General features: G+C 45.1%; 1 protein-coding gene across 1 annotated transcript in view; it reads right to left on the reverse strand.

The window, feature by feature from the left end:
• scrib (scribble planar cell polarity protein) overlaps positions 1–18,036 on the reverse strand; it is a 353,260-nt gene extending 335,224 nt beyond the window's left edge. Inside the window, 1 exon segment of the mRNA XM_072254338.1 lies at positions 17,749–18,036. Within this exon segment, the coding sequence (XP_072110439.1) occupies positions 17,749–17,907 (159 nt within the window). The 5' untranslated portion in view covers positions 17,908–18,036.
• Positions 18,037–22,781: the final 4,745 nt, after the last annotated feature.

Consider the following 22,781-nt stretch of genomic DNA (forward strand, 5'->3'; position numbering starts at 1 on the left):
CATGAGAAGAATTTGGGTGTCCTGTTAGATTGATCACTATCAACATCACAGAAGCGATTAGGAAGACTAATAGAATGCTGGGCCATATAATGCACTCAGTGGAGTTCAAGTCTAGTGACTGTCTCCTTAAGCTGTATAATGCGTTTGTGAGGCCACACCTTGAGTAGTGTTTTCAATTTTGGTCTCCATATTTTGAGAGGGATGTGAAGGCACTGGAGAGAGCTCAGAGAAGGGCGACTCATTGCAGGTCTGCAAGATATGATCTATGAAGAAAGATTGAAAGAATTAAATCTTTTTAGCCCAAGTAGTTAACTGTTTTAGCCTGTGGGCTGTTTCGAGATGCTGGTGATGGTTTATTGCACTTGGGAGTGATATAGTAGATACTTATACACATGCAAACTGGATTCCTATGGGGATGCTAAGGATCTCTTAGAGATCCGTGTTAAAATTTGACCAAAATTTTGATTTACCATGTTGAAATGTTTCATTATCCTAGTAATTTTGATTATAATGAGCTTTATTTCATGTTGAGTTATTTGTGTGTGCTTTTCCAAACTATTTTTTAAAAATGAGTTTAAGAGACGTGAGGTAATGTTAGAGCTATATAAGACCTTCGTTTGGTCTCACTTGGAGTACTGTGTTCAGTTCTGGTCACCTCATTACATGAGGGATGTGGATACTACAGAGAGAGTGCAGAGAAAATTTACAAGGATGTTGCCTGGATTGGAGAGCATGCCTTATGAAAATAGGTTGAGTGAACTTGGCCTTTTCTCCTTGGAGTGACAGAGGATGAGAGGTGACCTGATAAAGGTGTATAAGATAATGAGGTATTGATTGTGTGGATAGTCAGAGGCTTTTTCCCAGGTTGAAATGGCTAAAATGAGGGGGCATAGTTTTAAAGGAGCTTGGAAATAGGCACAAGGGGGATGTCAAAGGTAAGTTTTTCCCACACAGAGAGTGGTGGGTGTGTGGAATGCACTGCCAACGAAGGTGGTAGAGGCAGATACAACAGGGTCTTTTAAGAGACTCTTATATAGGTACATGGAGCTCAAAAAAATAGAGGGCCATGTGGTAGGGAAATTCTAGGCAGTATCTGGAGTAGGTTACATGGTCAGTGCAACATTGTGGGTCAAAGGGCCTGCAATGTGCTGTAGATTTTCTATGTTTCTAGCCATAGAATGAGATGAGATATGATAGAAGTGATTAAAATCATTAAGGGTATAAGTAAGGTGGATGCCAGCTGCTACTTCAAAATTGATTCATGAACAAGGACACAGAGTCATTGGTGGAAATTGGTTAGAGAGAGATTTCAGACTAACAACAGTAAGCATTTCTCTGCACAGCAAGTTGTGGACACATGGAACAAACTACCTAGTTGTGCAATTGAGAGTAGTATCTTACAGACTTTCAAATCTAAACCCAATACTTATTTGAATACACTATGTGAATAGGAATTTGGCAAGCTTTGTTGGGCTGGACGGCTTGCTCTTTTCGAAAACTTTCTAATGTTCTAATGTTTTTGTTGCTTAAGCGATTTATTCTTTATTTTGCGCTTTGGGTGTTTGATGGTCTTTGTTGTGAGGTTTTTCCTTAAACAGGTTCTACATTGTTTCTTTGTTTCTGGCAGCCTGCAGAGTGACAAATCTCAGGGCTGTATACGGTATACATATTTTGATAATAAATGTACTTTGAGTCTTTGGAACTTAGAACAGTACGAGTCATTTGATCTCTGGTGTTGTGCCAGCCTCTTAACCTACTCCAAGATCAATCCAATCTTCCCTCCTACATAGCTCTCCATTTTTCTTTCATCCACGTGCCATCTTAAACGTCACCATCTGCTTTACCACCATGCCCAGCAGGGCATTCCACACATTCATCACTCCCTGTGTAAAAAACTACCTTAGATATCCAACCAATAAAACATAGAACAATACAGTATAATACAGGGCCATTGTACCCACACTACGCAATCTAACCCTTTTCTCCTACATAGCCCTCCATTTTTCTTTCATGAAAGTGCTTCTTAAATGTCCGATATATCTACCTTTACTCCCATTCCTGGCAGCGCATTCCAAACACCCACCGCTTTGTGTAAAAAACCTACCTGTGGCATAACCCTCTACTTTCCTCCAATCATCTTAAAATTATGTCCCCTGCTATTTGCCATTTCCGCCCTGGGAAAAAGGTGCTGACCATCCACCCTGCCTATGTCTTTTGTAGCCTTATACACCTCTATCAAATCGTCTCTCATTCTCCTTCACTCCAAAGGAAAAAAAACCCCTAACTCGTTCAACCTATCCTCATAATTTACATTCTCTAATCTTACCGGCATCTTTGTAAATCTCCTCTGCACGCTCTCTATCACGATGCAACCAGAACTGAACACGATATTCCAAGAGTGGTCTGACCAGAGTTTTATAGAGCTGCAACATGATCTCGCAACTCAATCCCCTGACCAATGAAGGCAAACACACCATGTACCTTCTGAACACCCCATCAACTTGTGCGTCCACTCTGCGGGATCTAAGAACATGCACCCCAAGATCTCTCTGTTCCTCCACACTGCTGAGAGTCATGCCATTAACTTTATACTCTGCCTTCAAGTTTAATCCTCTGAAGTGTATCACATCACACTCTTCCTGCCTGAACAGGTTCTACACTTCCTCGTCCAACTCTGCATCCTGTGTAACCTACAGCAAATGGATCATCAAATTTGCAGATGACAGCAGGATAGGTGACGTAGTGGACAGTAAGGAAAGCCAAAGCTCGCAGGGTGACCTGGACCAGTTGGGAAAATGGGCTGAAGCAACGCGGATGCTGTTGGACACGCTCAAAGTTTTCTGCACTTTCCATTTTTATTTCAAATCTCCATCATCTGCAGTGTGAAGAAGGCACTCCAGAAGCTCTACTTCATTAGGACTCTGAGGAGATTCCGTATGTCACAAAAGACTCTTGCAAGTTTCTATAGGTGTCCAGTGGAGAGCACTGAGACGAGTTGCATTAAAGTTTGGTGTGTACAGAGGCTCTAATGGACGGGATCACAAGGGACTACAGAAGACTGTAGACATAGCCAGATACATAACAGACACATCTTCCCCACCAAAGACATCTCCAAGAGGTGGTACACCAGGAAGACAGTATCCATCATTGTGTTGATTGGAAGGAGGAAAACTTCAAAAATGAAATATTAAGAGTACAAAGCTTTTACGTGCCTGTCAGAATAAAAAGGTAAAGTTAACAAGTGTACGGAACCTTGGTTTTCAACAGATGTTGAGGCCCTGGTTTAGAGGGGGAAAAAAAGGAGGTGCATAGCAGGTATAGGCAAGTAGGAACAAATGAAGTACTTATGAGGTACAAGAACTGCGAGAGAACACTTATCAGGAAGGCAAAAATCAGGAAGGCAAAAAGGCAGCATGAATTGCCCTAGGAGCCAAGGTGAAGGAGAATCCCAAGGGATGCTATAGGTATGTTAAAAGCAAGAGGATTGCTAGGGATGAAATTGATTCTCTGGAAGACCAGAACAGAATTCATGTGTGGACCCAAAACAGATGGGGGAGATCTTAAATGCATTCTTTGCATCTGTATTTACTCAAGAGATAGATACAGAAACTATAGAAGTGAGTCAAAGCAGCATGAACTTCATGGACCCTGTACAGATTAGAGGAGGAGTTGTTTGCTACCCCAAGGCAAATCAGGGTGGGCAAAACCCAAGGGCCTCCAACCCTACGGGAGGCAAGTGCAGAAATTGCCAGGACCCTAGCAGCAATATTTAAAACATCCATAGCTACAGGAGAGATACCAGAGGATTGGAAGACAGCCAATGTTGTTCCACTGTTTAAAAAAGGCTCTAAACAGAAACCAGGAAATTATAAGTCAGGGAGTCGGACATCAGTTGTGGGAAAGTTATTGGAAGGTATTTTAAGGGACCGGCTATATAAGTAATCAGTCAATGTCTGTCCAAATAAGAATGGTTAGCATGGCTTCATGCATGGTAGGTCATGTCTAACCAACTTTATGGAGTTTTTTGAGGAAGCTACCAGGAAAGTGGATGAAGGCAAGGTAGTAGATGTTGTCTGCACTGACTTCCGTAAGACAATTACAAGGTCCTGCACGGGAGGCTGGTCGAGAAAGTTCAGTCGCTTGGCATTTAGGATGAGGTAGTAAATTGGATTAGACGTTGGCTTTGTGGGAGAAGCCAGAGAGTGGTAGAGAGGGTTGCCTCTCTGACTGGAGGCCTGTGACTAGTCATGTGCAGCAGGAATCAGTGTTGAGTCCTTTGTTGTTTGTCATCTATATCAACTATTTGGAAAAGAATGTGGTCAACTGGATCAGCAAATTTGCGGATGATACCAGGATTAGGAGCGTAGTGGGAAGCGAGGAAGACTATTATGGCTTGCAGAGAGATCTGCATCAGCTGGAAAAATAGGCAGGGAAATAGCAGATGGAATTTAATGCAGACAAGTGTGAGGTTTTGCACTTCAGTAGGACCAACCAGGGTAGGTCTTACACAGTGAAAGGTAGGGTGCTGAAGAATGCAGTAGAACAAAGCACACAGGTATATAATTTGTTGAAAGTGGTATCACAGATAGATATGGTCATAAAGAAAGCTTTTGGCATGTTGGCCTTCATAAATCAAGGTACTGAGTACAGAAGGATTGGATGTTATGCTGAAGTTGTATATAAGCCATTGGTGAGGCCTAATTTGGGGTATTGTGTGCAGTTTTAATCACCTACCTACAGGAAAGATGTAAATAGGGTGAAAGAGTAGAGAGAAAATTTACAAGGATGTTGCTGGGTCTGGAGGACTTGAGTTATATGGAAGGATTAAACAGATTGGAACTTTATTGCTTGGAATGTAAAAGATTGAGAGGAGATTTGATAGAGGTATACAAAATTATAAGGGCTATGGATAGGGTAAATGCAAGCAGGCTTTTTCCACTGAGGTTGGGTGGGACAACAACCAGAGGTCGTGGCATAAGGATGAAAGGTGAAAAGTTTAAGGGGAACATGACAGGAAACTTCTGCACTCAGAAGATCATAGGAAAGTGGAGTGATCAATGGTCAATGTGAGCTCGACTTCAACATTTAAGAGACGTTTGGATAGGTACACAGATAGCTGCAATATGGAGGGCTATAGTCTCGGTGCAGTTTGTTGGGAGTAGGCCATTTAAATGGTGTTGTCATGGATAGATAAGCCTTAGGGCAGGTTTCTATGCTGTAGTTCTCTATGACTCTGAGGACCCTGACTATCTGGGCCAAGCCCTCTTCTCATTACTACCACTGGGGAGGCCTGAAGATCTACACTCAACACTTCAGGAGCAGCTCCTTCCCCTTCACCATCAGAATTCTGAACGGCCCATGAACACGACCTTGTTATTTGTCTTTTGTTCTATTTGCTTTGTAAGTCATAGTAATTTTATGACATGTCAGTGATAATAAACTTCAAAGTTCAAAGTACATTTTAACTAGTATCTGTACTATATATCCCCACAGGCAGCTACAAAGAAGCCGAATAGAAATCATTCAAAAAGACCAACAAACGCCTAATGTACAGAAAGAAAAAGCATGGTAACAACTGAAGTTTACAAAATGAGCCCACAGCCACAGAAGCTAGTTGTCTGTGCAGCTGATCGGATAGCCCGTTAGCTGCAGGCCACAGCCTCAGTTCAGCATGGAGATGAGTAAGCCTCAGAGAGCAGCAAGCTGAACAATCTGGCCTGGCACTCAATCAGCCAAATCTCAGGTTGCTCTTCGCTCTCAGATGCAGACCCAGGCTCCGCCACCTCAGCTCGATCCGCACCCGACCTTTCCCATTCGTCCCAGCCCTTCAATCAATCAAACCTCTGTCGTTCGTACTTGACCTTGTTGCTTCGATATGCTCACGGGCCTGGGCCCCACTATCTTGATTGGGCCCTGCACTTAAATCCATCAAGTGTTGGGTCCCTCCTCGCTCTCGGCCCTGGGCCCTGCCACCTTCATTCTCCTTCACCCCTGCTTGAATCGCCTCCAAGTCCGCCCCAGGAATGGCCAAACATTGGCTCACTCGCTGCTCTCGGACCCAGGCCCCAGCCATACATGCCATGCCCCAACGATCCCGCACCTTCGAGACTTCAGTTCACACTTCAAAAATGCCCCAGGTCACCCAGGCGAGAGCTCAATTCCAAAGGGAAAGTTGCTCGTAGTGATCATTTAACCAGAAAAAGTGCGATTAATAGTTATAGCTTTGTTTACTACCGACAATCACTGTGCTTTGCAGCACCAACTTAAAAGTGCTTGATTCTCAGTTAATCTATCTTTCACTGTATCTTTAAACAACCTGCAACCTGCTTTGTTTCTAGAACTCCCCCACATTTCTATCATCTGAAAAATAACTAAGCATACCCCCTACATCTCCAAACGTCACACTTCACAGGCACAGGAGCCTATCTGCTCTTACCTGTCACATGATATCAAAGATGTGCTGCCACTCCCCCACCCATCTTTCCTGCCACCTGGACAAACTTGTTTTTCCTCAGCTCTGACGTTAACCATTTCTCCTTCCGCCCTAACCAGCTGACTTGCTGGGTCACGTCACCATTTCCACGTCCTGTTTTCACGCAATCACAGAAGTGAAGAACACAGGAACAGCCCTTTCAGACCACCTCGCCCACGCCATCCCCACACAGATCTCACTGGGCCCACGTCTCTCAACCCGCAGCAACACACAGAGCGCTGGAAGAAGTCAGTGGGTCAGGGAGCATTCATGAAGGGTCAGTCAACATTTTGGGTCTAGACTCCAGATTAAGGGGAAATGAAAGCAGGTTTTTTCCACTGAAGTCGGGCGAGACAAAAACTAGAGGTCACGGGTTAAGGGCGAAAGGTGAAACATTTCAGGAGAACATGAGGGGGAGCTTTTCATTCAGAAGGTACTGAGTGAGGAACCATTTGCCACCAGAAGTGGTGGATGTGGGGTTGATTTTGACATTTAAGAGAAATGAGCAGGGGTACATGGACGGGAGGAGTATGGAGGGCGATGGTCCAGGTGCAGGTCGATGAGAGTAGGCTGATTAACAGTTCAGCATGGTTTTGATTGGTCAAAGGGCCTTGTTTCTGTGCTGCTGTATTCTCTCCAAAGCTTTCCCATCAAAGTACACACCCCGATGGATATTGACCCAAAACTTCAACATTTCCTGCCCCCACAGGAGCTGCACAAACCACTAGGTTCTTCCATCAGATTCTCTGCTACTTCAGGTGCAGCCTCCTGTGTCTACATAACTCCAAACAATCTCATCTCCAAACTCCTCCTAGTGGCATTCAACGACTCTTTCGGCAACTGGACCTTTTGACTTCCTGACCAACAGACCACAATCAGTAACAATTGCTGCGATTATTCTCCACAAATCAGCCCCATGTTCGGTTCATGACTGCCTGGCCAGACTCAGCTCTAACTTCATCTTCAAGTTTGCAAACGGCACGCTGTAGTAGGGCGTATATCTCAAGTAATGACGGAGTACAGGGGGAAGGAGGGGAGTACGGGGGAAAGGAGGGGAGTTGGGGGGAAAGGAGGGGAGTTGGGGGGAAAGGAGGGGAGTTGGGGGGAAAGGAGGGGAGTTGGGGGGAAAGGAGGGGAGTTGGGGGGAAAGGAGGGGAGTACGGGGGAAAGGAGGGGAGTACGGGGGAAAGGAGGGGAGTACGGGGGGGAGGGGAGTACGGGGGGGAGGGGAGTACGGGGGGGAGGGGAGTACGGGGGGGAGGGGAGTACGGGGGGGGCAGGGGGCAGCACTTATATGAACGAAGTTTACATCGAAGGTGTCAAGATTGAAATCGTTGAGACCTTCAAGTAAACATCACCAATAACGTGCCCAAGTCCAACCACATTATCACCATGGCCACGAAAGTGCCTTCACTTCCTCAGCTGGATAAGAAATCTGAAACGGCCCCTTTGACCCTCACCAATTTTTGTAGATGCTCACTGTGGTAACACCTCTCGGGACACAGACACAGCTGAACACATCACAGGAACAGCTTCCCCTCCATGGACACTGTCAACATATTTCACTAAGCTGTCAGCATCTTCAAAATCCCACCCACCCCAGAAATTCTCTCTTCTCCCCTCTCCCATCAAGGGCAGACAAAAGCCTGAAAACACATACCACCAGACTCATGAGAGCTTTTGCCCCACTGTTGCACGGCCTGGAGTACTCCTGACCTCACAATCTACTTCGTTATGACCATTATTTACCAACCTACACTGCAATTGCTCTGTAACTGCACATTTGTTAATGTCTAACCTTGTTCTACAAAGCAAGGATGTGACACAATAATCTGCATGGATGATAACACAAGTTTTTCACCGCACCTCAGTACACTTGACAATAAAGAACATCAGGTTCTATCTCTATTATAAACATAGTCACAGAATTGTACAACAGAGTAACAAACCATTTACCGAACTCTGCACAGAATTGTACAACAGAGTAACGGATCATTTACCAAACTCTGCACAGAATTGTACAACAGAGTAAGAGATCATTTACCAAACTCAGCTGTGCCACCAAAGGTGTTTCCCTGAGCTAAACACATTTGCGCCACATCTGGCACATAACACACTAAACCAGGTTTCCCAACCTCTTTTATGCCATGGACCCCTACCATGGACAGAGGGGGGTATGGACCGCTAGTTGGGAACATCTACTAACCCTGTCCTAACTGTGAACACGTCTATAAGTTTTAAGCATTGTAATTGGACCTGTCTATACATACTTCCTCTGGCAGCTTCTTTAATATGGATTTCTACACCAAGGTCTCCTAACACTGCTAAAGCCCCTCCCGTTTACCCTTCTGTTCTGACGCAAGTTGACGGTCTGTTTTGGCTCAGTTTCCCTTTTCTCCCTGGTGGGGAGATCAGACAACTACCCATTCATTTGCTGTCAACTGCTCCCATGAAGTCTTTTAGACAATAGGTGCAGGAGTAGGCCATTCGGCCCTTCGAGCCAGCACCGCCATTCACTGTGATCATGGCTGATCATCCACAATCAGTATCCAGTTCCTGCCTTCTCCCCATAACCTTTGACTCTTCTGACATAGTCGCATATCGATTAGCACACTACCACAGCTCAGGGCATGGGAGTGCAGAATTCAATTCCAACATCACCTGTAAGGAGATCATACGTTCCTCCATGTGAATGGGTGGGTTCCCTCTGGTTGCCCTGTTTCCTCCTACAGTACAAAGATGTATGAGCTCGTAGATTAATTCCCCATAATTATGTTCCTGTTAAATAGGTGGGTTGTTGGGCAGTGTGGTTCATTGCCCCAGAAGGGCCTGTTACTTAATATCTCTAAATAAATAATGTCATCCATTGGACACGTTTGCTTTGTTCCAAACACCCCCCTGCCAGCTTCCCTCCTACTGAACATTAAACTCAGCTTCTCAGTTTTGACAAAGGGTCTCTCTGCCCACTATTCTCCCTCCAGGCATTTACGCCTACAAGCAGCAAAGTGCCTATTCACCTCCTCTCTCACCTCTAGTCAGGGCCCCAGAGAGACCAAGTGAGGCAACATTTCACCTGTGAATTTGCTGGTATTGTACCTGGTGCTCCCAAAGTGGCCTCCTCCACATCAGTGAAACCCTTCATAAATTTGGGGACCACATTATTAGAATCAGGTTTATCATCACTGGCAGGTGTGGTGAAATTTGTTAAACTTAGCAGCAACAGTTAACGCAACACATAATATAGAAAAAATAGAATAATAAATCAATTACAGTATACATATATTGAATAGATTCTGGCGATAGGCAAATTGCAATGAGGTAAAGGACCTCTGCTCCATCCACTAAAAGCAGAATTTCCCAGCCACTTTAATTCTTATCTCCATTCTCATTCCAACAGGTCGGTCCATCGCCTCCATTTTTGGAGGAGCAACACTTCATATTCCTTCTGGATTGCCTCCAACCTGACAGGATGATCACTGACTTAGAAAAAAAAACCTACAACACAATACAGGCCCTTCAGCCCGCAAAGCTGTGCCGAACATGTCCCTACCTTAGCATAGCCCTCTATTTTACTAAGCTCCATGTACCTATCCAAAAGTCTCTTTAAAGACCCTATCGTATCCGCCTCCACCACCGTTGCCGGCAGCCCATTCCACGCACTCACCACTCTCTGAGTAAAAAACTTACCCCTGACATCTCCTCTGTACCTACTCCCCAGCACCTTAAACCTGTGTCCTCTTGTGGCAACCATTTCAGCCCTGGGAAAAAGCCTCTCATCATCTTATATACCTCTATCAGGTCATCTCTCATCCTCCGTATCCCAAGAAGAAAAGGCCGAGTTCACTCAACCTATTCTCACAAGGCATGCTCCCCAATCCAGGCAACGTCCTTGTAAATTTCCTTCCTGTAGTGAGGCAACCAGAAATGAGCACAGTACTCCAAGTGGGGTCTGACCAGGGTCCTATATAGCTGCAACATTACCTCTAGGCACCTAAATTCAATTCCACAATTGATGAAGGCCAATACACTGCACGCCTTCTTAACTACAAAGTCAACCTGCTTTGAACGTCCTATGGACTCGGATTCCAAGATCCCTCTGATCCTCCATACTGCCAAGAGTCTTACCATTAATACTATATTCTGCCATCATAATTGACCTACCAAAATGAACCACCTCACACTTATCTGGCTTGAACTCCATCTGCCCTTTTTCAGCCCAGTTTTCCATCCTATCAATGTCCCACTGTAACCTCTGACAGCCCTCCACACTATCCACAACACCGCCAACCTTTGTGTCATCAGCAAACTTACTAACTACACTTCCTCATCCAGGTCATTTATAAAAATCACGAACAGTGAGGGTCCCAGAACAGATCCCTGCTCACCGACCTCCATGCAGAATATGACCTGTCTACAACCACTCTTTGCTTTCCGTGGGCAAGCCAGTTCTGGATCCACAAAGCAATGTCCCCTTGGATCCCATGCCTTCTTACTTTCTAAATAAGTCTTGCATGGGGTACCTTATCAAATGCCTTGCTGAAATCCATATTCACTACATCTACTGCCCTTCCTTCATCAATATGTTTAGTCACATCCTCAAAAAATTCAATCAGGCTCATAAAGCACAAGCCATGCTGACTATTCCTGATCATATTATACCTCTCCAAATGTTCATAAATCCTGCCTCTCAGGATCTTCTCCATCAAGTTAACAACCACTGAGATAAGACTCACTGGTCTATAATATTCTGGGCTATCTCTACTCCCTTTCTTCAATAAAGGAACAACATCTGCAACCCTCCAATCGTCCATAACCTCTCTCGTCCCCATTGATGATGCAAAGGTCATTTTGTAAGCTTTTCTTTTCTTCTTGACTAGATTTATTACAGCCTTTGTACGCCACGGTTCCTGTACCCTACCATAACTTCCCTTTCTCATTGGAATGTACTATGCAGAACTCCACACAAATATCCCCGAACATTTGCCACATTTCTTCCGTACTTTTCCCTGAGAACATCTGTTCCCAATCTAAGCATCCAATTTCCTGCCTGATAGCCTCATAATTCCCCTTACTCCAATTAAAAGCTTTTCTAACTTGTCTGTTCCTATCTCTCTCCAATGCAGATAGATTATGATCACTATCTCCAAAATGCTCTCCCACTGAGAGATCTGACACCTGACCAGGTTCAGTTCCCAATACCAGATCAAGTACAGCCTCTCCTCCTGTAGGCTTATCTACATAGTGTCAAGAAACCTTCCTGAACACAACTAACAAACTCCACCCCATCTAAACCCCTCCATCTGGTAAATTATTTTTTCTCTCCTATTTCCTTCCTTTTCTATTCCCCACTCTACCCCCCTTGCCTCTTCGCCTCAATAGCCTATGACCTCCTCCTAATGCCCTCCTCCTTCTGTCTCTCATGGTCCACTCTGCAGTCCAGATTCCTTCCTCTCCAGCCCTTTACCTTTCCCAGACACTTGGTTTCACCTATTACCATATGACCATTCCTCCTTCTCCTACACTCACCATTTTATTCTGGCATCTTCTCCCTTCCTTTGCAATCTTAAAGAAGAGTCTCAGCAGAAAATGTCAACTGTTTCCTCTTTTCCATAAATGCTGCCTGACCTGCTGAGCTCCACTAGCACTTTGTGTGCTGCTCTCAGGCACAAGTCCTGGACCTTTCTGGTTCCGTATGCATTACCAAGATGTACCAAAAGAGGCTGAATGGCAGGAAGCAAAGTCTGAGAATAAAGTGAGCATTTTCCGGTTGGCTGCTGGTGACTAATGGTGTTCCACAGGCGTCTGTGTTGGAACCAATCCTTTTTACATTATATGTCAAAGATTTGATGATCGAATTGACAGTTTTGTTGCAAAGTTTGCAGATGATATGAAGATAGGTGGAGGGGCAGGTCATTTTGAGGAAACAGGGGCTACAGAAGGATTTAAACAGATTAGGAGACTGGGCAAAGGAGTGGCAGATGGAATACAGTGTCGGTAAGTGCTTGGTCATGCACTTTGGTAGAAGATACTAAAGGGTTGACTAATTTCTAAATGGAGAGAAAATACAAAATTCTGAGGTGCAAAGGGACTTGGGTGTCCTTGTGCAGGATTCCCTAAATGTTAATTTACAGGTTGAGTTTGTGGTGAAGGCGGCAAATACAATGTTAGCATTCATTTCAAGAGTACGAGAATATAAAACCAAGAATGTAATGTTGAGATTTTATAAAGCACTGGTGAACCTCTCTTTCCTTTGGGCCTTTAGAGGGGTGTCCATTCAAAACAGAGATGCGGAGAAATTTCTTTAGCCAAAGGGTGATGAATTTGTTGCCACATGCAAAATTTTGTGTATTTAAGGCAGAGATTGATAGATTCTTGATTGGACATGGCATCAAAGGTTACGGGGAGAAGGTTGGGAAATAGGGTTTAAGAGAGAAAAAAAATCAGCCATGATTGAATGGTGGAACAGACTGCTCCTATGAATTACGGTCCTATCTATGTCACCATATACAACCCTGAGATACATTTTCTTCTGGGCATTCATAGTAGATACAAACAAATGCAATGGAATCAAAGGAAAACTACAAAGAGAAACAGCCAATGTGCAAAAGACAAACTATGCGAATACAAAATAATAATGATGATAAATAAACAATATTGAGGACATGAGTTGTCCTTAAAGATGAATCCATTGTTTTTGGAATCAGTGTCGAGGTGAGTGAAGTTATCTGGACTTATGTTGATACCTTTCCCCTCTCACCTTCCATCTATGCCCCCCTTCCAGTTTTAGACAGCCCTACCATGGCAATTCAATTATCTACACCCACCTCTATAAGGTCACCCTTTAGCCTCCAATGCCCCAAATAAAACAGGTCCTCCCATCCAACCTCTCCCTATAACTCTCACCCTGCAGTCCCAGTAACATCCTCTGAATCTCTGCTGCACCCTTTCCAGCTTAATCACATCCTTGCTATACCTGGGTGACGGAACTGCACACAATATTCCAGCTGTGATCACAGCACCGTCCTCTCCAGATGTAATGGGACACCCCAACTCTGGTACATTGGACAGATGTGCCATGAACACATTGTGAAAAGAGGCCTTCTCCTGGTCCTAGCTCTCTCCATGGAATTGGCTGTACAGGTTGAAAGGGTGGTTAGAAACAATATGGCACACTCACTGTGATTAGTCAAGGCACTGAGTTCAAAAGTCAAAGTTATTTTGCAGCTTTACAAAATGCTAGTTAGGCTGCATCTGGAGTACTACATACAGTTCTGGTCAGCCCATCACTGGAAGGATGTCAAGGCTTTGGAGAGGGTACAGAAGAGGTTGACAAGGACGTTGTCTGGATTAGAGGGCATGTGCTATAACGAGAGGTTGGAGAAACTTGGGTTGTTTTCTCCAGAGTGGCAGAGGCTGAGGTTAAAGGTTTAAAAGACATAGATAGAGTCACAGACAATATCTTTTTCCCAGGGTTGAAATGTCTGATATCAGAGGGCATGTATTTAAGGTGAGAGGGGCTCATTTCAAAGGAGATGTGAGGGGCAAGGGTTTTTTTTTTGCTCTTTTTTTTTAATTTTACGCAGAATGGAGGAGGACTGGTATGCGCTGCCTGGGGTGGTGGTGGTACAGACAGAAACATTAGAGACTTTTAAGAAATGTTTAGATAGGCACATGAGTGAGAGAAATGGAAGCATATATTCATTGCGTAGGCAGAAGAGATTAGTTTAGTCAGTTATTTCATTACTAATTTAATTGTTTCGGCACAATATTGTGGGCCGAACAGCCAGGTCCCATGTTGTACGGTTGGTGTTCTTGTGTCGGCGCAGAGAGAAATGGGAGTTACATATTCAGCCTGGTGAGTATCAGCTCTGTCTTCTACCCTCAGATACGTGTCTCAGCCGAGTACTTCCAGAACCTTCTCTATTTAGCCCAGGTCCAACAATACACCATCTCATTGATGAGGTATTATAAATGTTCAAATGACAACATGAATCAAGATATTTTAACGAGTGTTCACTCTACAGTACGGAGCGAGACCTTACTGGGTTACACTGATTATTCCATCGGCGGTGAGGAGTGAGAGAGGTATTATTCCTGATCCTTCCATCAACAGTATGCAGTCACATTCTGTCACTGAATGTTTATGCTCTCGCAGTGAGCCGTGATCACCCAGTGCTCAGCATGCTGGACTGACTGGCATCTTAACAGAGTTCCAGCAGGAAGTGAGGTGATTCTCCTTGGTAGATCTATAACTGTCAGAGGAGTTAGAATGAGGAGTAAAGCGATGGTAGGACCCTGGAGACCTGTGGGTGTGGATACTTTGTTCCCTAAAAGTGGTGACGCAGGTAGACAGGGTGGCATGCTAGTGTTTATCAGTATTGTAAGCACAAGATGCAGATGCTGGCAATCTAAAGCAACACACTCAAATTGCTTGAGGATCTCAGCAGGTCAGACAGGATCTATGGAAAGGAATAAACAGTCAATGGTTTGGGCTGAGATCCTTCATCAGGATGCGTACAGAAGAGCACTTCAGTACTGAACACAGAAGATGGCATGTACCAGGTGTTGGAGTGACCACACTTAGAGTACTATGCACAGTTCTGATTGACCAGATATAGGAATGATGCCAGTAAGTTGGAATGGGTGCAGAAAATGTTCTCAAGAATATTATCAGGACAGTCTGGGACACTAGTTAGCGGAGTGAAGGAAGCCGGCGGGTGACCTTATAGATGCATATACAATCATGAAGGATGCAGACAAAGTGGATGGCCGCAGTTTAGAGTGAGGAGCACAGACTGAAGGTGAGAGGGAAAACACTGAAAGGGGACTGAGTGGCTAGTTTCTGGCAAAGGGTGTTGGTAACAGAATGTGTTGCCAGAGGAATCTGTTGAATATGGTACAACTGTAATGTTTAAAGGACATTTGCACAAGTACACAGACAGAAAAAGTTTACAAGCAGGGCCCAACACAAGTAAATAGAACTAGTCAAGCACAAACAATTGGGTTCCCCGTACACCCACTGTATCTTGTATGGAGTCCTGTCCTGAGTTCCCATTTAAAACATGCCAGCACTACATTCAGCAACTTAGCCCCGTCTGTGAAGACTTCCATGGATTGATCAACTTCTGATGAAAACATTTTTCCTCATCTCTGTCCCAAATTCGCCCATTCCCTAAACTGGAGACTAATACCCCTTGCTCTGGAACACCAGCCTGGGGGTAACACACTCTCTCCGTCCAGTCCACCCAAAAATTTTCAAGTTTCAGTGTGACCCTCTCTCATTCTCTTGAACTCTAGTGAATACAGGACAAAAACAAGAAAACCTGCAGATGCTGGAAATCCAAGCAACACACAAAATGCTGGAAGAACTCAGCAGGCCAGGCAGCATCTATGGTCCTAACGTCGACTGTACTCTTTTCCAGAGATGCTGCTTGGCCTGCTGAGTTGCTCCAACATTGTGTGTGCTGCTTGGATATAGGACAAGTTGACCGAACCTCTTGTACAACAGCCCCAATCTGATGAAACTGTGTTGAGTTCCTTTGATACCACTACATTGTTTGTTGTGTACGAAGACCAAAATGCACACAGTACTCTACATAGTCTCACCAAATTGTACCAACAATTATTTCCATTTTTAAAGAGCTTGAATGGCTTCCATCACAAGTTTTGGGGTAAGATGGCACCGAGCTGCTGTCTCTGCTGAGGTTGTGACTGCTGCTGGCAGGATGACTTTGTTTTGTTGCTATTGACCTGCTGAACACTATGGGCATGCCATGTTGGTGCTGAAATGTGTGCATACACTTGCAGGCTGTCCCCAAGATAGAGTTAGGTTGTGCTCTTAACGTAAATGATGGGGTTTTTTTGTATATGTGATAAGTAAGTGAATCTGAATTTATTGAGCTGCCAGTCCACTGAGAAACATTTCTAATGCTCCCTTGCTTATTCTTGCCACATTCCATCAGGTTGGGAGAAAAAGGCTTCTCCCCACATCTACACATTTGGGGCATTTTAGATTTACTTTATTGTCGCCGAACAATTGATACTAGAGCATACAATCATCACAGCGATATTTGATTCTGCGCTTCGCGCTCCCTGGATTACAAATCGATAGTAAATATTAAAAATTTAAATTATAAATCATAAATAGAAAATAGAAAAGGGAAAGTAAGGTAGCGCAAAAAACGACAGGCAGGTCTGGGTATTTGGAGGGTACGGCCCAGAGTGAAGATCATCTTTATTTGTCACATGTACATTGAGAAATGTGTCATTTGTGTCAATGACCAACAGTCAGAGGCTGGGGTTAGCCCACAAGTATCACCACTCTTCTGATATCAAAATCACATGCCCATAGTTTACTAACAATAACCCGTATGCCTTTGGAATGTGGCAGGAAACCTGAGCACCCAGAAGAAACACGAGCAAATGTACAAACTCCTTGGAGACACGAGGGGTATTGAACCCTGATTGGTGATTACCTGCGCTGTGAAGCGTTCTGCCAACTGCTACACTACCCTTTGTAGATTTGTCAAATTAACCTACACCCTTGATCGTGTAGCCAAACCACTTACAACGAAAACAAAGTCATTTACGTACTTAACAACCTGCTGTTCCACCAATTCTCTAAAAATCCAAAGATCTTGTGATCACATGCAGTACTCAATAATGTACTCAATAACTCTGAGCACACAATTCCACAAATCATTACTCTAATTTTAATAAACATGAAATAATACAGCTACCCAAAACCTCACTCCCCCCCACCTGTCATCTGTGCCAACTGGGAGCCCCTCCTAATCACATCCCACATGTTGGAGTTACAATAAACCCCTGAACCATACCCCCTATCCCCAGGCTCTGCTTCAAACAACCCCACCAGCTCGGGTCCATCGTGCTCACCAGCCCCCTGTGCCACCCACTCCAGGACCCTGGCTCTGCCTACCATCCCTAAACACTCCGCCTTCAGACACCCCTCACCTCCACAACCACCGTCTCTCTCCCCCACCCCCTCCCCCTCCCCGGATAATCTTCTACAGCTCCACACAGCCCAGCTCAGGTACACTGTCCCGCCTCTCAGGATTGACCCCGGGCCTACCTTGCACTTCCTCCCCCGACACTCGCCCTGCCCACCACCCCAAGATGCTCCTCCTCCAGAACCACGGAACCTGCGGCCTCACTATCCCTCTTCCCTTACCCTCCAAACCTACCCCCTCCCCCCAGCTTCCAACTCCTCTTCCCTTACCCTCCGGGACTACCTCACCTCTCACCCCAGGACTCACCTTGGGCAGCTCCCGCAGCTGGTTGGAATCCAGCAGCAGCTCCTCCAGGCTGCGGCTGTAGCGGTAAATCTCCTCAGGGACGCCGCTGAGGGAGCAGTGGCGCCGGTCCACCGCCTCGATGTGCCGGTTGCAGCGCCAGAGGGGGATGCAGCGCAGCATGATGACTGCTGCCGGCGTCCCGGGCCGGGCCCGCTACGCTCCTGTAGCCTCGGCCTGGGCCGGGCCCGCTCCGCAGCCTCGGACTGTCCCCGGACTCCTGCCCGGCGCTCCCGCTCCCGCCCCGGCCGCCGTCTTACGCGCTGCGTGCCCCGTGACCTCACCGCGCACAACGACAACTCGCCGCCCGCCTTCACCGGAAACGCCGCCATCTTTCTGCGGGGCACCATTGCAAAGTTAATGTGTCTGGTCTGCTTAACCCTTGTTATGGTCGTTCGATAATGGAAATTCGTTCTTATATAATTCACATGACTCTCCAAAATTTGAGAAATAAAAATCACTCTCACTCCAAACTCGTGATTGAAAGTAAATTAATAAACAAAGTCGTAACCTTCTTTTAAAATCTCCCATTTCTCGAAGACTGGGGAAATAACGTGGAACTTCGTGAATACAATGTCTCTTTCTACTACGGCAGAAATGTCCAATTGAATAGGTGGAGAAGAGCAGAGATATACATTAACAGAGTGCTGGAGGAACTCAGCAGGTGAAGGACCATCTACAAGGGAAATGGACAGGTGACGTTTTATTTTGAACCTTACGGGAGTTTATATCCAGGTGTCCACAGACCCCTTGCTTAACAGTATTGGTCCATGACATGAAAAAATTTTGGGAATCCCGCTTGATCAGGACTGATTTAGAGGGAAGAATATATGGATCATGGGCAGGCAGATAGTATTGCTTTAAATGGGCCTAAGTGTTCTCATCTCTATCTGAATGCTCCCAACTTGCAGATACCCTGATTTAGCAAAATATTCTCTCAACATCCACTCGTCACCTCCCTGATTACAAAACTAAACCCTCATCCCAAGTACAGGCAATTGCGTCCTCCTAAAACCACAAACCTCACTCTCCTAGATTAATTTAATTTAGAAATACAGCGCGATCACAGGCCCAATTCGCCCATGCAACCCAAAGGCACCCGTGACCAATTAACCTTCTAACCTGCAAGTGTTTGGAACGCGGGATGAAACTGAAGCACCCGGGGGAAATCTGCCTGGTCACAGGAGAAGGTACGGTGGGAATTGAACACCAGTCGCTGGCGGTGGAATAACGCTATGCTAATCCACTGCGCCCCAAGAATGTTGAGGGTTTACACCAGCTGGGTTCACGTTTCCAGTTAGCCTATCTGGTAGCTGTCTGAGGATATCAGCCAGGTCAAATGCTCTTTTCACTCATCTCCCGTTTCACATTTATTTGGTGATCCAACGCAGAGTACGCCCGAGCAGCTCCAGCAACCCCCGACGAACCCAATTAACCCTAACCTAATCAGGGGACAACTTGCAATAACCAATTAACCTACTAGGTACATCTTTGGACTGAGGGAGGAAACCAGGTATCCCCGAGAAACCCACATATTCCACGGGGAGCACGTACAGGCTCCTTAAGGATGGTGGAATTGAACAGCATCGCACTAACCGCCATGCTACTGATTACCTGGTGGCAATTACAACCCACCGACATGAAGCAGCAAATCAGATTTGAACAAGATCTCTTCTCACTGCTACGTTCCTGCCCCCTTTTAACACAGGTTAACAGGTACAGTTTGTTCTTCTTGTCAGTCAGAGTAATACAGCACAAAAACAGACCCTTCAGCCCAACACATCCAAGCTAACCCAAGTGCCCACTGAGCTCCTCCCATTTGCCTGTTTCACTTGCACTTTCCCTTTCCACAATGCATCCAAACGTCTATTGAATGCCATCAGTGTACCTGCTTCAAGTACTTTCTTTGGAAGCTTCTTCCACTAGCATCACTCTCAAAAATGCACAGGATCATTGAAGGGACTGTACCTAGCTGGAATGCTGAAGACGGGGCAGGCTGCTCTGTCTCGACACGACTCCAGCACCGGTCTCACAGATGAGAATCTCTCCCGTCAATGGCCTGTCAACAATAAACATTTTCCTCCCCCTTTGCAACTTAACACTCCTTATACAATTTCTATCCTGAAAGCTTAATGAAAGGGCAAGAGATTGCAGGCGCTAGAAATCTAATAATGCTTCAAAATAATAAAACACTCAGATCAAACTGCACCAGTGCTGATTGGGACATTTACTGGTGGGGTTTTAAGAGGTTTGAAGAAATCAAGTAACTGTCAAGTTAAGGATGGAGAGAACTGAAACACTTCATCAGGACTCCAGAGGATAAGTCCATTGACTGTCCATTTCCCTTCACAGATGCTGCCCGACCCGCTGAGTTCCTCGGGCATCCAGTGCTGCTCCAGATCTCCAGACTCATTTGTCTCACCTGTGCTATTTACCCTGAACCCTTTGAATTAGGATGGACACATGATGCTCAAACAAAAAAAAATGGCATAACTCAGATCAAACCGCATTAATGGAGATGAACATAGTTCCTTTCATCTGCACCCGAACAGAAGGGAAAGGGAAAGAAGCCAAAATGAAGAAGGGGTTGGGGAGGAATACAAGTGATAGTTGAAGCTAGGTGAGGGGGAAGGTGAGGAAATAGGAGGAGATAAGAGGTAAAGGGCTGAAGGAGGTATCTGATAAGATAGTGAAGCATGAGGGAAAGGGATGGAGAAGGGGCACCTGGGGTAGGTGCCTGCAGGGAGATCAGTGAGGAGAGACAAATGGACAAGGGTCTTGAATAGAGTGATCCCTATGAGAAGCAAGTGCTGAAGATCGACAAAGGGCTGAAGGGCCTGTTTCTATGTTATACAGCTCCAACAACAGAACATCCCACGGTGCTGATGAAACTGGACCTCATGGTACAGAAACATGAGCATCACTGAATGTGCCCACATTCCAATCACCTCCCCAATATTCCACCTCACTCACCAAGGACAATTTACAGCAGCCGGTGAATCCACCAGCAGGATATGGAAGAAAACCAGAACCTCTGGTCAAGACAGAACACACATGGGTCTCAGAAAACTTGCAGATACCCCCACAGACATCACATGATTGAAACTGAGCCAGCAGTTCTATTGGTGGACAGGGCTGAGACTGGACGTCACTAGTCTGAGAAACAGAACATGCTGTAAAATCAGAGTATGCCCTTCTTGGCCCTTTGAGCCACGATTCCCAGCAACCCTCAAATCCTAATTTAACCCTAGCCTAACCCTGGGAAAAATTACAATGATCTACTAACCAGCACATCTTTGGACTAGTTTCCTCCAACAGAGCACCCAGAGAAAACCCAAGCATTCAACGGAGAGGATATACAAACTCTTGACAGAGGACACCAGGACTGATCTCCAAACTCCAACAGCCCAAGCTGTAATGGTATCATGTTAACTGCTGCACTACTATGGTGCCCAATCTATAGGAAGAGAAAAAGAGGAACGTCCATTTAGAACAGAGATTAGAAGGGTTTCCTTTAGTCAGAGAGTGGCAAATCCATGGAATTCATCGCCATGTGCAGCTGTGGAGGCCAAATCAGCAGTTTTATTTAAAGTGGAAGTTGATAGGTTCTTGATTAGTTAGGGTGTCACAGGTTATCAGGCCAGAAAATGGGTTTGAGAGATAGTGAATCAGCTGTGTAATGGCAGAGCAGATAGGCTGAATAGCCGAATACTACTCCTGTCTTCTGGTCTTATTTTAAGCTGACAGCCCTTCGCAGTAGTGTAGCCGTTAGTGTAACACTATTACAGCACAAGTGACCCAGGTTCAGTTCTGCCACTATCTGTAAGATTGTACATTCTCCCTGTGACCGTGTGGGTTTCCTCTGGGTGTTCTGGTTTCCCACATTCCAAAGATGCAAGGGTTAGTGGATAAACAGAGAAAGACAGGAAATTCTACAGATGCTGGAAATTCAGAACATACACACACACACACAAAATACTGAAAGAATTCAGCAGGGAAGGCAGCATTTATGGATGGGAATAAACAGTCGACATATTGGGCCCAGACCCCTTACAAGATGATTGATTGTGTGTAGCTGGGCACCACAGGCACAATAACAGAGGTCCTGTTACCATGCTGTATCTCTAAATAAGAGAATCATCTGACAAATGGTGAGGAATGTAATGTATCCCTACAATATGACTGCAAACTTCAAAATAATGAACCCTTGATATCTGCACTGTTGTGGAGATCCACTGAAAAATGTCAATGTCCACATAGGTATATTCATAAATGTGAGAAGGTGAAATGGTGAAATGTGTCAGATTTTAGACTCTGAACTTTGTTATATCTATAAGAAATTGCTGCTGATGATGGAGCCATGGTAGTGTAGCGGTTAGTACAATTACAGCGCTGGGCATTCCAGAGTTCAGTTCCAGTACTTTTCCAAAAGAAGTAGCTGTATGTCCTCCCCATAGAATGCATAGGTTTTCTCTAGGTGCTCCAGCTTCCTTTCTCAGTCCAACAGCATACCAGGAAGGCTGTTTTGTCATTGTAATTTGTCCCATGATTAGGTTAAGGTTAATCAGGATTTTGGGATTCCTGGGATGTTGTGGCTGGAAGGGCCTAATCTACACTGTTTATAACAATAAAAACTTAACAATATTGTAACAATAAAAATTTTAACTCTCAATTATACCTGCTTCATCTACTTCCTCTGTCAGCTTATTCCACATAGCTCTCACCCTCTTAAGTTGATCCTCGGGTCCCCTCACCTTCATCTTATGCCCTCATGTTTGCGTTCCTTTCCTGGAGAAAAAGGCTGAGCGTATGCCCCTCGTGATTTTATATACCTCTAAGGCCATGCTCAGTCCTCCACACTCCAAGGAATAAAGTCCTAACCTGTCCAAACTCTTGCTGTACCTCAGTCCTGGCAACATCTTCATAAATCTTCTTTCCATTCTTTCCAGTTACTGCCAGAACAGACGAGGCAATCACTGCAAGTGTTTTTATTCAAT

Source organism: Mobula birostris, chromosome 3 (genome assembly GCF_030028105.1).
Source record: "Mobula birostris isolate sMobBir1 chromosome 3, sMobBir1.hap1, whole genome shotgun sequence".
Taxonomy (NCBI): domain Eukaryota; kingdom Metazoa; phylum Chordata; class Chondrichthyes; order Myliobatiformes; family Myliobatidae; genus Mobula; species Mobula birostris.